Source organism: Haliotis asinina, chromosome 6, assembly GCF_037392515.1.
Source record: "Haliotis asinina isolate JCU_RB_2024 chromosome 6, JCU_Hal_asi_v2, whole genome shotgun sequence".
NCBI lineage: Eukaryota > Metazoa > Mollusca > Gastropoda > Lepetellida > Haliotidae > Haliotis > Haliotis asinina.
The window spans coordinates 62,769,513-62,785,200 of record NC_090285.1 but is presented as its reverse complement, the minus strand read 5'-3'; the positions used below and the strand labels follow the sequence as shown (position 1 = coordinate 62,785,200).

Sequence of the window (15,688 nt, the reverse complement as noted above, 5' to 3'; positions counted from 1 at the left end):
CAAAGAGAGAAGCGGACACTCTACTCAGTAACGTCGAGAAGAGGGGAATCACACAGGCGTGTCTAGTGCTGACCGGCGGAAAAAAGAGAGGCGAATTTCTAAATCAATATTCTTGGCAATTTACTGATATTAGACGGTTGCTATGGAAACGCCCCTTCGTCCGAGAAACGTCCAACGTTTATAGTGTCGACTGTAGGCGAAAATTCTCTTAATTAACTCATTTTTGTACAAGTGGAAAGACGTTAGTCAAGATGACTCAATCACAAATGTTTCTTCGGGGCTGCACACAGGGAATAAGGAAGATTAACACTAGACAAGGTTTTTCTCCAGGCTGTCTGTCTGTTTATGTGATCTGCTCATCCCTGTGTCTATCTCACACTGACTACGTAGCCATTAACTTAACGCGATCATAGCAGGCTGACCCTCAATTGACAACTGGATGGACATGGAATGAGCGAATAGTTTTAGTAGAAGTAAAAGTATTTTACTTCTATCAGGGGTGTCAACCAAATATGAGGAACCCCAAAGTTACGTCTAATGAAATATGTTTTCCTCTTTTGTGAACAAAGGACATTGGTTTTATTCTTACAGATCTGATTTTATTTGTATCAATATTTTGCCGTGTTTATGTCATCGTTTGCCGTCCTGTATCATTGTTTGCCACTTTCCATCAGACTGTAGGTTTTTACTTGCCGAAAATTAAACGGAAAGATTTGCAGACTTATAATGCAAGAGTAGAATTTTAAACAATATTAAATTCTGAACTTTTTTGAACAAAGCAAAAATAACTGTCATTGCTACCTGACAAACTCCCCCCATATGAGAGAAAATAAATAAATATTATGGAAAATTATATCATTTCATCACTCCTACGCAACATTCGTTACTTGCCATAATATTCCATTACGATAGCATATAAATTGGTGGTTAACATATGGCACGAGAATATCACAACCAGCCTATTTTTGCTTTATTGACAATTCATCTCTGACCATGATGAACAGCTACGAGAAGGGCAAATGGAGATGCATGTGTGAATGTTTCAAAGGCTGGTAATTTTCAACTAATAATTAATTCATAAGCGACAATTTCTCTGACGGCATGATTTAAATAATACATTGATTCTTAATTTCGGAATATGTACAGTAACCTGATGACGCTTGTAAAAGAAAAATACCTATTACTGCCACGTACTGTAACACATATACTATGATTTTGTGATTGTGATAGTCGCCGGACTGTAGAGCTGATGATAAATGTACAAGCCACCAATGGGACTGAGAATTTATGCTGGTGTTTACAACTTGCCGGATTGGACAGGTACCGGTTATGACAGCTTCCACTGTATTTCCTTTCAGCGACATCAAGGGGGTTAAAGTTGGTTCAGAGAGCACAAATACGTCAGTTAACGCAGGAATATTAAAGTAAGATTAAGTAAATGTCATTGTTGATGCGCACAAGGAAATCTCAGCGCATTGTCGTCTTTTCCTTGTATTAAGCACCTGTTGTGTTGAGAGTGTCGTGTCCTGTCTGATTACCCGTTGAGAAGTAATTTCACAAAACAGGATGTCATCTCTGGATTCTGAATCAAGTTTAAAAACAGGTTTATCATAATTTCGTATTGTAGTCATATGTGAAAAGTCAGGCTGACCTCGACTAAGCTAAGATATCACCAAAATACGGCACCAAAAATACGGTTTCTACCGGCAAAGAACACACGCGCAGCTGTCTCTGCTTAACTACACACACATACATACACACACACACGCACACACACACATACAAGGAGATGTGGAAATCTAGACTTGCCATATTTTCTACACTTTCGTGGTCTTTCTTGGGTATATTCGCTTCAGGGTCTGTGTATATCTTCAACGTCACTTTAAACCCATCTGACTTCATTTCAAACTCTAAACATTGTCTCTACATTCACAAATGTAAAGCTTCAACGGCGTTAGCGGCGTCATGTCCCTGCAACATTGATCCTGGGCGTTCCTCTCTTATCTCCCGGTGGGTGACAGTCGTTCTTCCTGGATTTATCTCCAGGGATGCTCCTTGCATTTGGACACAAAACCCAGATTCTCAAAACATTAGATCAGTGCTAGCAAACAATGGAAGGATGGGATTAATATTACTTATCCATACATATAAATTCGTTTGCAATCCTCTAGCAAGTTAACAATTTGTTCATCAGTGAAAACACTATGTACGTTTCGAGACTACATGCGTCTTCGTCAACATCAAAATAAAGTGGACGTTATCGGCAGGGTGTGTTTCATTAGATTGATAATGAAATATGACTCTGGGTTAAGAAATGATGGCCTGGCTCTAACGACGGAGCAGGCTTATCGTGCAATGGCAGATATTTTCTATGTTACAACAGCTTTGACGGTTGGAATTTGATGCGATGAACTTCAGCAGCCTGCATGGCTAAGTTCCATTACTGGAATATTTCAAGCAGTGAAAGGTGTCATTGGAAGTCGTCAGAAATAATCCCCAGGAGAGCGGTCTTAAGAATTTTTGTTATTTGCTATAATACAATTGAAATTAATTGAAATGCTTTCAAATCGAGCTTATAAAGAACTTGGAGGTCTTTTCACGAAGTAATCTTTACTAAGGTTAACCTTAACTCGCTTTCTTTTACTTTGCAATAAGGTTATCTTAGTGACTTACGATCATCTTGGTGCTTTGTGAAAGGATGCCTTGGGTTTGCTGTTATCATGTGTCCGTGTTACAAATGTGTATTTACATGCATTTACGCAGCGGTCAAGCGGAGAGTCGCTCGTACAGAGACAGAAAAGATGGGATATGTTGTTACCATGGCTGGTGTTCAACTTGAATAGGATAAAACTTGGCTGGTCGGCTCGAGTGTAAGTATGCTGACGGGTGTATATATGTTAAACTGTGGCATGGTGCTGCGCTGTCGAATGGGCATTTGTCTGGAATGATATCGGTTCACACACACACATACAAACACAAAAATTCCTTTATAATGAACGCAACGATAAAACACATGTGACTTCACCTCACCACCGCCTAATTCACTAAACATAAGTAAACCACGGTTCTCCCGAACTAAATGAAACACTTATTTCAGTTCTTCAAATGTCTGACGTGTTCGTTACACGAATTTTGATCAAAATGTACAGAAAAAAGCCGGACGGGCAAGAGGACAGTTCGTTACATCCATCAGTTCGTTACATTCGTCAGTTCGTTACAAGAGTGTTCATCATAAACACTGTTTATTATGTTTTGTACATACACCAGATACATGAAAATGTGATAAATCATGGCCAAAACTAATAGCTTCAGAAAGGCTCTGACTCAGGCAGTGCTGGTCTCCACAACATCCCATATGTCATATGCTTTACATTCAGTAAACCTGGAAGTTTAATATATTCATGGCATATGCATATACATCATTTAAAATACTGATTGCATATATTTCTTAAATATTTCTTAGATATTTAATTTTATATATTTAACATATTTTTTATATTTTGTTCATATATTTAATAGACTTCAAATTGTTATACATATTTATAACAAATATCATTGCTCATTGAACATTTGTGGATATTACAGAGTGTCCTTCAGAAGATTCCACGAAACAATCGCAATCAATTATGTACAAAGCACCATCAAGCGTAAATTACCATTGCATTACCTCTAATGCATTCCTAATACCGATCCGCCTCATATTATTGAACATCATGAAGCATACCATCGCGTCGCATTCCATCACATAGATCCGGTGTTCATTCACTTTTCTTCACACTGAAAATACCAGCTGTAAACAACTGCAGTGACGTCGTATAATTTGAAATATGAAGGCAATGTGAAACCGCGGTATAACGAGGAAATACTGGGACAGGGTGTTCAGTCGTTTTCATTGTTGAATGAAGGAGTCATTAGCAGAGAGAACATCGATTCGGGACCCTTCTCCATGATGTTAATTTTAAGTATATTCCAACACTGCATTTAGTGTTCCGCGGCCAGGATCCTACCCGCTATAATGCAAACGATGCCAGGAGTTTGGTAACGCAGAATATTTTATCTCTTCAGTGCTTAAAAGAACACATCTTTATCTCACAAAGGAATGAATGGGTGAGCATGGTTTATCATTGGTTTTTTTTACTATTCCAGCAAATACCCTAGTCTGTCATACAGCCCCTGAAGGAACATATATCCAAGAAAGCCAACGCAAGTCTAGAAAATGTTACAAGTCTAGATTTCCACAGCTTCAGTAAAATGAAGAAAGTCTCCGGACTTCTTTTTATTGTATTTATAGTTTTATTTGGAAACCTTCAAAACCTTCATTTCAGAGACTATAGCTGTTGGTCAAGGGATGCCCGAAACGGGCTTCACACGGTGTACCATGATGACAATCGAACCCTTCTCTTCTGTATGGAGTTGCCGAACCGTTGGGACCCGAAGCTCTCCTTTGGAAATAGTTTATGAACATTTTGTACTCTTTTTTTAAAACTCTACAACATTTCCTGCATCACATTTGTGATGTGAGTGGGCAAAAGCTAAAAAAATTGTGTTCAATGTATAAAAATATCGGAAAAAAATAACACACAATACGACCAGAAGACACTCGCGCCACTGAATATGGACATATCTTAACTGCCAAGTCCACTAACACTATGACTTGTTTATGACGTTGTCTTGGTAACGCTGTAGGTAGTTTATAGTTGTGAAGCTTTGTTGTACATGTTTGTCACAACATGTGAACCAGGTAAACGGTGCTTGACAACCGTATATGCATCTAATGTCATAAACAGCTGGTCCCCCATGAAGTATCGTACCTTTCATCTAACTCAACTTAAAGGAGAAAAACACATCTGATGTTTGTCATAATGACGTGTCAGTGATTTTCGTTAGCGTTTGTATGTTATCTTATTTATTGAGTTATTATTTCTTTTGTATTGTGAAAAAATACACAAAGAAACTAAATTGAAAGCGGCACTATATTTAACTTCGGAGTCAAAAGTCTGCACACTTCAACGTGATTTGTAAATACAAGTAAACCAATGGTACGACCATCAGACTGAAAATATGTAAAGGAGAAAAGTGAATTGGTTGTTGCTGAGCAGTATGTTACATATCTATAACTGAAAATCCGATCAGTGAATATAAATACTCGCAAGCATATGTTCTTCGTGTTTTATCATTCAGTGATAAAACCAGTGATGAAACTTAAAGTTCACAGATGGTGGCATTGGGATTGGTAAATACTCTGGAACAGATGCGATCGTTGCATTTAGCATTTACTGCAGATTTTTCGAAACAGTGAATATAGTTCCAGATGAAAATTTCTCGTGAAAATCCGGGTCAGAAGAGGTCGTCAGCAACCCATGCTTGTCGTAAGATGCGACTAACGAGGTCGGGTGGTCAGGCTTGCTGACTTGGTTGACACATGTCATCATATACAATTGCGTAGATTGATGGTTATGATGTTAAACACTGGATTGTCAAGATTCGTTCATTTACAGGCCGCGGTTATGGAATTTTGCTGAGTGCGACCAACCAACCAACCAACCGGATGAAACATATAATTTAGATTGTGGCTTACATACTATTTAGACAATGTCTTACGTTTGGCCAAGACATTCTTCTGTTAAGAGCCAAAATACCGACAAAAGGGATTATCTAGCGGATAGACTTTCGAGGAAATACATCAGTAGCGATAATGGCAGTAGTGTCATAACTTGGAAGAACTGCCTGGGCTTAATCCACAGTATGGTGTTTGACAGCCTTCATACAATTATGTTGTTAATTACTTAATAAATCAAGAAGTCATGAAGTACACTGGAAGTATGAAGCATAAATCAAAGCATCAAGCAAGTACAATTTTGTTTCGAAACATGATGACACTACTTAGATAAAAGGAGGGATTTCTTCGTTCAAATGATAATTTTCTAGAGTAACTGACCTTTATCGAAGAGAAGTATTTCCAGCCACGATATCTGTGATCGTCCTCGCTTACATGACGGTTATATTTGCAGTGATATACGTAGCCGTAATAGCAGTAGATAGTCGTTACAATATGTTTAATATCCTGGCATTTCATAGAGTGCACAATCAAAGAAAAACTAACCTACCAGGAAAACAATCCGTATCATACGTTACATAATACAGAGTAACGGTAACTAACGGTAACTAATCGGAAAAAAATTGACGTGACAATATAGACAGAGCACATGACAGCCCGAGCTCTCCTTTGACTAGGTTAATATCATAACAATACTGATTATAAATGTATTACGAGAGAGTTTATATGACCTGAACCAAAAATCTTCCACTAAATCTGTACCTCATAATGTGCATAACCTGTTCATTGCTCAGTTGTATGAAAATACCTGGTGCCTATTCCTGGTTTATATGACCAGAACTAAAAATCCTCCACTAAAGCTGTATCCCATGGTGTGCATAATCTGTTTACTATTCAGTTGTATGAAGATACCTGGTGCCTATTCATATAATTTTTTTGTAAAATCCAAAATTTTATGACACATAGCGGCAGTACCATTTAGAAAGTGGTCAAATGTAACATGTTATACAGCACACAGTATACAGTTAAAAATTACTAGAATCTCTACTTGCCCAAAAAAGTATAATCCCAAAATGCAACGTGCATTTACACAATTAAGTTTGTAAATCCTTTATCTACTTTTAAGAATTAAATCAGTCAGCTGAAAAATAGCCAGTGCCAACACGTCAAGCCGGAGATTCGAGTAGGGACCAATACAGTGTCAAATCGTTGTGTCATGCAACAATTAGTCTCCACACTGAACATATTTTATTATAATATTTGAATTGCTTACAATATGTTGCTATTTTTATTATTTATTGCTATAATATTCAATGTATAATTATATTTTGTACGTCTCATGGCTGGTGGTGTAAAGGCATGGGTGAATCTACTCATGTTCAGAAGCAATCTAGACTTGACTGTATTATAGCGTATGTTTGTTTTGGACTGACAAGTCCTTGTTGTGTACATTGCGTAAATGAGTTCCTCAATACTGATAGAAATGTTAGGCAACATCACTGATCCACCTGTGAGGAAACTACACACCTGGTGTTAGATACGGCTGCTATGCTATGACGTACCCATATTAGCATGCGCGCTATGGCCATATATATATACTTTACAGTTTGTACAGTGACAGAAATCCTACAGGCGTATTCCAGACGGTTACAGCGTATTACGTAGCTGCTATAACGTTTGGTAACAGATCTCAAAATATGTCGCGGATGTTTTGACTCCACAAAAATCTTTCTGACTGTCTGACTCTCTAAATCTACACGTGTCTTCGTGGGACTATGTGTCACAGCCTGGAGACCTGGTATACTTGTATTACTGGTTTACCCTACTCAAAACAACATCATCCAACAGACCTCCGCCGCCTCTCCCTTGGGCAATGGCATGTCTGGGGAGTGCCACAGCGTTCTGTTGTTGAACTGTACCTCAGATCACAGATTAACGTGGGCACAGAACATCAAAGGTTGTGCGCTTTTCTAATCTCATTCAACGGAAGTGACGTCTCCAAGTCCCAACTTTCTAGAGAATAGGGTACATAAGCAGGTGACGGCACTTCGCGAGACCTTAGTACTTCCGGTTACAAAAAACGGTTCACACCTTTTTAATGGTCTCATGGTTGTCAGTTGACAATAAGGAAAAGATAATACAAGCAAGAAAATCAAATTTGCGATCTAAACATCCCAAAATTAGCCAGTTATTACGACCATAAATAGCTCTGACAGCCAATCATGGTCGAACATTTGGTGCGGTCTAGTAGAGTCATATTTGGCGGTCGCGCAGTTTAGATGCAGAACTGTATTTTTTAAATATATACACTTGTCATGGAACATCTGATACCAGAAGCAGTTCTCTTGCTCAGGGGAGTCACTTGATTGGACGCTATGCTTCGCGTCGTGATTGAATGACGTTTAACAGGGAGTTAAATCGAAATGGATCCAAGATAATTATTATAGGATAGAATCCTGGATAACTATTGATGGTGATACGGAGACGCATCAGTAGAGTTAAGGCTTACAAGATAAGATTTGATTCACTTACTTATTTCAGAGGTATCACATAGTTGCCCATGTTTGCGTCTGGTAGACACGGGACTAGTTTTAGTGGACTGGTATTCCCGCTCCGATGTGCGAATTATATCAATGATCCTGTTTGTATACACTTCGTTATATAAGGCCACATTGCCAATGTCTATATAGTCGCTCTGGCCGAGCTGGGACAGTCCGGAGTCCTTCAAGAAGTGGCACAGGAGGAAGATGAAGATGAACACCCCTATGAGACCGAGGACGTAAAGGGAGACAATCGTCAGTAATCGGTTGTCATCCTCCCACAGAATTCCCTCATGACTGACGGCGTATGGGACGAGACGTCGAATCTTTGTGTGTTGGGGTTTCTGGTGGTTTATGCCCTGGTCGTTGTCCATCTGGAAATGAAGAAAACAGTGTGAAAGTTCAGTTTGACATAAAAATTGAAGTTATAATATCTTAAACCCAAATTTCGAACCATCAAACACGTAATAGACCAAGCAAATCTTTACAACATCTAGCTGGTAAACTGCGTGAGTGAGTGAGTTGGGTTTTACTACGCTTTTAGCAATATTCCAGCGATATCACTGCGTGAGACGCCAGAAATGGGCTTCACACATTGTGCCCATGAGGGGAATCGAACCAACGATTCGGCGTGACCATCGAACGCTTTAACCACAAGGCTACCCAATCGCACCACCGCCAGAGTGATTCCTTATATGTGCCGCCATTGTGTTCTTGTTGGAGAATGTTCCGTGGCACTGCCTCCTACGGACTGAATAGTTTCTTGGGTATTTTTCAAAGGCAGTTCAACAAGAACGTGAAAAAGAAAACACGTGTTTGAATGTTGATATTGATAAAACGTTTTTCTGTAAGCCTTTGATGTCAATATTAGCTTTCGTGACTGACAGCATGTTATTGTCATGTAAAAAATGTCTATAGCTTTAGAAACATTGACTAATGGGCACCACTTGTGCATTGATTGTGCTTTGTGGAGTTCGATGAAATGATGTTTATAGTACTGTTCTGCTTGTCTAATGATCCAAGACGCAATCTTTTTATGCGCCACTTTACGTGACAATGAAAATTGATTTTAAGAAAACTATTGGTGGCTAATTCCTTGAAATATCGTTTGATACACGACCACCGCCTGTTATCGTTTCTCACTTTGTATGGTTTACTTTAACCTCGCTTAGAAGTATGTATTTTTAAACGTAACTTGGGAAGACGTGTGATCGAACAACGCGTGCTGATTTTACGTTAGGGTGTTCGAGTTACCTCCCTTGTTGGTGATCCGTCAATAAAATGTCTACTTCTTGCTATAGTAGGTCATGCTGAGACATTCGTCACTCGTCGCCCCCTAGCGTAAACTTTAAGAACAGTCGCCCCTATCTATCCAATATTTTGTTACGGTTAACAATTTGCCTTGACAATGTTATATAAATACGACAAATCAATCACAATGCAAAGTATATCGATAGTGGTTCTGATTATACAACACTGTCTATACAGATATAAAATTATCACATTTGCTATTGAGTTTCGGGTATTGATTCATACAATGTATTAATCTATTTTACATAAAATTATCTATTTTACATATCTATTTTACATATCTATTTTACATATCGTTATTAATCAAAGCTACATATACAACATGTGAGAGAAGTGTATTGATCCAAAGAGGTTATTACAAGGGTATATCTTGAGACATCTCAAGAATTATACTTTTGCACAAATCCTGTGCATTGTTTTTTACTGTTTTTTTTTGTTGGCATTGTACATAGCCTTTCAGGGTTTAAAATTCCAAAAGAAAATATAGATCCTGAAACTGCACCAGTTTGCTACAATTTACTTCTCACACTATATTTTAACACGCCTCGGTAGCTTAACTAGTTTACGTCATATACAAACTTTCACCAATGTCTGTGTTGATCGGCTGGTGTATATGTAAATATATACGATAGCATTCTGTTGATAATTATTGAGTTAACCAATCACAATGATCTAAATATTCCGCTGTTGGATGGTTCCATGAACTGAAACTTCACTTGACAGTCTTATTTGTTCACACACAGCCTCACAACAGAAGCATCTCTGGGATATATTGCTTGGATGCAAATCAATGCAATGCTCTGTATTCCCCTGATTTGTGAGGTAACTGTGTGACACTTCAACAACTGCATTAGTGAAAAATCATTCACCACATGTTCTGTGAAATAAACGATGCAGTTCGTATATTTGTAAGGGGGCCCATTTTTCTGTAAATTTCGTCTCCGGGAATGATTTTTTTCTATGTTGTGATTATACTTTGTAGTTGTAATTGAGTAAATATGCGAATAGTCTTGTTATAATGACAATTTTGAATATAACGCTTAGAAATTATGAAAAAGGTGGTTTTCGATATTATTCAACTTTGGATCGGCAAGAAGGAAATTGTTCATATTTAAGTCACATTTTAAGTAGGTTCTATTTCATACCAAACTTTGAAGTAACGAAAACATTCGAGTCTCTATTTGGCTAGACTTCCAGTCCATTACACCTCTCGCAGCACAGTTAGGCGTTGAATGTCGGACACCAAAGAAGAACGTTAACGCCAGGTTAACTGTTCTTAGAGAAGGGGTTGGTGTGAAGGAGATAAGGCTGGATAGTGTTAATTGTATGTATAGGGTGACGTCCTTTCGATACGATAAGATTGCAGGTTCTAGCAGTGTGTAAAACAATATAATAATCACTATAATTACTTCAAGCTTTAGAACATCAGGGAGGTTTGTACGATCAGAATATATCTGTACACCTTTCCTAAAACGTTCATCTCTCTCCTCTTCATGTACAGGACGTATTTTATATCCTGTGCCAGGTAATAATCCTGTCCCTTAAATGGAGTATATATTCATTTGTTTTCATAAATAGATTCTTAATAAAACCTGAAATCACTGTTTTGTCACCGTCGATTCAAACGTACGTTCGCTCCACAACATAACAATTGTCAACACTTTAGTATAACCCTACAAAACGTGTCCAAACATTATCGATGACACAAACAAAAGCACACATGGCAACACACTGAGAACAATTTTATAAATCAGCAATTACCTTTATTTCCACCACCTATCATCTCAGTCGCAAACAAGAGAATCCAAAAGTATGCCATGGGCAATCCGATGTTATCACCGCCATCTACAAGAGTTATCACAGCTTGAGGCCTGTGGTTGGGTTCGTAGGTGATAGCATCTCATTGTAGGACAATACAACAACCCATTATTTTACTCCTTTTATCGTATCAAGATTATGCTAACAACGAATCTCTCTTGTCTTAAATTCTGACTGTTAGAACACGTGCACAGAATATATCAGGTACCGATTACCAACTGAACACACTAAGTATAACTAACATATTCAAGTGCAGAAAAAACACACACCTGTGTTTGATAATAGATCAGTACGGAACAGTCAAGAAACGCTTATTCGACGGAAGCTCACAAGATATGTTATATTGGGGATTACGCTGTCCTTCCTTGGGTTGAGCCCCATTAAAGCCGCCAGCGCACAATGTCCGCCACCTACCCTGGATGGGAGTCAACCAAAGACAAGAACAAGAATCTGTAGTTTACTAGGAACGTGTAATCCCAAACAACATGTGTTACACTTGACCTCTTTTAAATAACATTGTGTAATTATTAAGTTTGCAACGTCACAGTGACTGTTTTTAAGTGAAAACATTTCGAGTACGTATGTGGTTTTAATCCTTGTCCACATGTGATTATTGTCATTTATATGGCAGTGTATACACAGGGGCGCAACAAATACTGTAACATTTCGGATTCATCCTGTATCAAGGTTCTTTAATTTTTTATATTCGTATATTAAGGAAAAAGTTTGAAAGTTTTTTTGACATGGTGATAGCTTAGTTTATCAACCTCGCCAGCTTGGAATTATTTAACAATACCAGAAGAAAATACATTGTACCTTCATTGTACCCTTGAAAGCTGTTCCAAAATCAGTCTCACGCAATCCGATAGTGGTTGGTCCGAATACCAAACACCGCCAGATAATGACACATGATTTGCCATCACCGTAACATCACTCGTGCTTCATCTAACGGGTATCACTTGTGTCGGGGTTTCATCTAACATGTGTGCAATAGATAACGGTAACACTCTAACATTGTAAGTTTCGGCAAACAGGACTTCGACTATTGTGACTGTGGCTATTGCGAAGATTGTTAATTTCGGTGTTATGGGTCAAATGACCTATTGTACAATTGCAATAAAATTGCAATTGTTAACCTCATAGTCACGAGACTTATAGGAACAATGTATGAGGAGAACATGTTTTAACTACAAGGCAACAGATTCAATGTTTTTTAATTTGTTGAGTTCAAAATTGATAACAAAATTTGTAAAATATCACATTGTTGGAATCTTCCAATAAACCCTGAAATCCTTTACTCTCTAGCTTGGCGGTTTTATCCACTAGGCTGCAAAGGATGGCTGTGAAGAATGAGACAGGGCAGCTCACATGCAGTAGGTGTAATGCACGAGCTTTTCATGAAAGTACTGGACCATGTGATATCGATCGTTTTATATTATTTTAAAAGATATTTCACACAAAAACGGTTGATACGTTGGAGAAACCACTCCTACTCGGGACACACACACACACATACACACACATACACACACACACACACACACACACACACACACACACACACCACCCCCAACCCCACCCCCTCACAGGATTCACAATCCCTTGTAAACCCTCCTATTTGTGGTTTTCTTCTACACATAGTGATCAACGATCCACAGTGTAGGGGCACGAGGACCCGGTATCGACAAACCACCTGATCATGTTACGTTGTTTCTACCGACAAGCTAAATTGGGTCGTTAGCCAGCAGTTGGAACCAAGTTACCCAAGTTTGTATTACAATGAGTGCTATTTTACGCCGCATGTAGCAATATTTCACCAATATCACGGCGAGGGACACTATAATGGGCTTCACATAATGCACCCATGTGGCGAATCGAACCCAGGTCTTCAGCTTGACGAGTGAACGCCTTACCCACTAGGCTACCACGATACCCCTGTATCACAATAAGATGCTCTTTGTGTTAATGAGAAATTGTTATTGATAAAATCATTTGCGGCTTTGTTATATTTAACTTTAGTATGACCAGCATATTGTTGTATGAACAGTATATCAATCAATCAATCAATCAATCAATCAATCAATCAATCAATCAATCAATCAATCAATCAATCAATCAATCAATCAATCAATCAATCAATCAATCAATCAATCAATCAGTCAGTCAATCAATCAATCAATCAATCAATCAATCAATCAATCAATCAATTAATCAATCAATCAATCGTTATTTCTTGTAGTGGCGCCCACAGGCCCATTCTACAGTATAGTACTGTATATTTGACATATTACAACATGACCAACACAGTACTTAATGTGCGGTACTTATGGAACAATATAATATGATCAGTATAGCGAAAACATTGTTGCATGGACGATAATGCACTGTATGACTAGGATCGCATAGCTAAGCCTCTGTAGTATTGTACGGTTAGCATACCACAGTATGACCAGAATACTATTTTATAAAGCGGAGACCTGTGTATGACCTCTAAAGTACCTATGGCCAGAATAATATTGAAAGGTCTGTTAAACAAGGATGTACGCTCCCGCTGGAAATAATGACATTGTAATATGCAGGGCCATTTCCGTCGGACATATGCAAATCATGCGGGATTTGTTTGGACACATGCATATCAATGTGGCAGTTCTGGCAGGTATACCGGCAGCAAAAGAAACGCAAGTTTCGAAAAAATGAAATCTGATAAAAGTAAGCGTTCATGTTTACGTCTTCTATTTAGCAACAAAAAAAACAGAGTTGCGTTTCTTTTGCTGTTCAGTATACTTATTTAATGGTGTTAGTCAGCGTGAGTGATCAGAAGAACACGATTCTGTTCTAAAGAACAATTCTGTGGAGATACGAATTGGTCCGTTACAATGTGGCGATTACAGGACGAATATTTATCTGTTCTAAATGTACACTGAGTAAATGGGTAATGGTCTGTACCGTATACGTGCTTCACACATACATGTCCAGTGTCCTCGTTATAAAGCGAGTGATGAAAACTTATAATTACTGTGACATCTGTCGCCCATGGCGAAGATGACGCCCTCGTGGTTGCCACGTGATTATATTAATTTTGATTTTCATTTATTATTTCGAAACTGTGCATTGATTGTGTACCCAATCTCATTTGTAACTCTCGTAGTGGTTGTGATACTGGTTCCGTGAGTAATCATGTTTGGTGCATCAATCAAAAGCGCAACAGTAGTATACCAGCAGTATTAACTGTAGTCACAGCAGCAGCAACAGTAGTTATAGCAACAGTAGTAACGGTAGTTATAGCAGCAGCAGCAGCAACAGCAGTTATAGCAGCAGCAGCAACAGTAGTTATAGCAGCAGTAGTAACAGTAGTAGTGAAGCAACGTGTTTGGTAAATAAACTGAAAACGTGTAATGACAGATTATCGATTGAAACCGGTGTAATATTAACACAGACAATAGGCTATGTACAATCTGTAACCACAACGCTATATGTGACGAATTTCATATTATCCTATCTAGATGATGTAAGGAAACGTATTCTCCCTAGCCATTTTTGCAATAATCACCATATTGGTAAATATATATTCCTTATGAAATCTGACTATCATCCTTTGGTAAAAAATGTCATATTTAACTAAACTTGTATTATCCATGTTTTAGTTGCACATCTATATTATACTTATATGCATAGTAGTCATAATTGCACATTGTATCCATCCAAAACATGTATGTTCACTATATCATTTTGTATGATTTATGAGAATATAAAATCCTGAATCATGAATCCTGAATCCTGAACAGTAGTTGTGGCAGGAGTATTAACAGTTGTTGAAGTCATTGTTGCAGCAGTAGTAGATGCACAGTAGGTGTATCATCTGGGGGAGGGTGTATCAGTACTGCTGTCATTCCTTGCATACCAATGCCCTTGGACGTGACAGCACACCTAATAGACCATTTAATGTCGCCCCAGTTTGTAGTTGATCCATTCTATTCATAGGTTCAATGTACGCGGTACTGAACTGACTACACCATTCAAGATCAGACAATACTTCCTGATTAGACTACGAATGACATCACTTGCAGGTTGACAATAGCGACTGTCACGTGATATGCGCATCACAGTCAACGGAAATATCACGTGACTTTTCACATATGGCGTTTCCTGAAACGCATCTCGTGGGCAGTGTGTTACCACATGCCCTCCTGGGTTTTTTTGTTTTGTTTTTTGGTGGGAATTAAAGATTTTAAAACAATATTGGTTTTTGAGATAACCCCGACTCAAAATACGTCATTGTACAATACACCATTATCTAATGTACTGTGAAGAATTTTGAGTCGGGGGTCATCTAAAATTTGTATAGATTTTTCAAAAACTATTTAATCCTTCCAAATACACAAGGGCCTGTGTCTTGTAATAGTTTTTGTATCAGTTGCTGAAAATATCAGATGTACATGGCAAACTCTAAATGTATTTCATT

At 38.2% G+C, this 15,688-nt stretch overlaps 1 protein-coding gene across 1 annotated transcript in view; it reads right to left on the bottom strand.

The window, feature by feature from the left end:
• The window catches only part of LOC137286793 (beta-1,4-N-acetylgalactosaminyltransferase bre-4-like), a 95,336-nt gene that overhangs the window by 68,924 nt on the left and 10,724 nt on the right, over positions 1-15,688 (bottom strand). Inside the window, exon 2 of the mRNA XM_067818792.1 lies at positions 8,090-8,471. Coding sequence (XP_067674893.1) covers positions 8,090-8,471 — 382 coding nt within the window. The remainder of the gene's footprint in view (positions 1-8,089; positions 8,472-15,688) is intronic.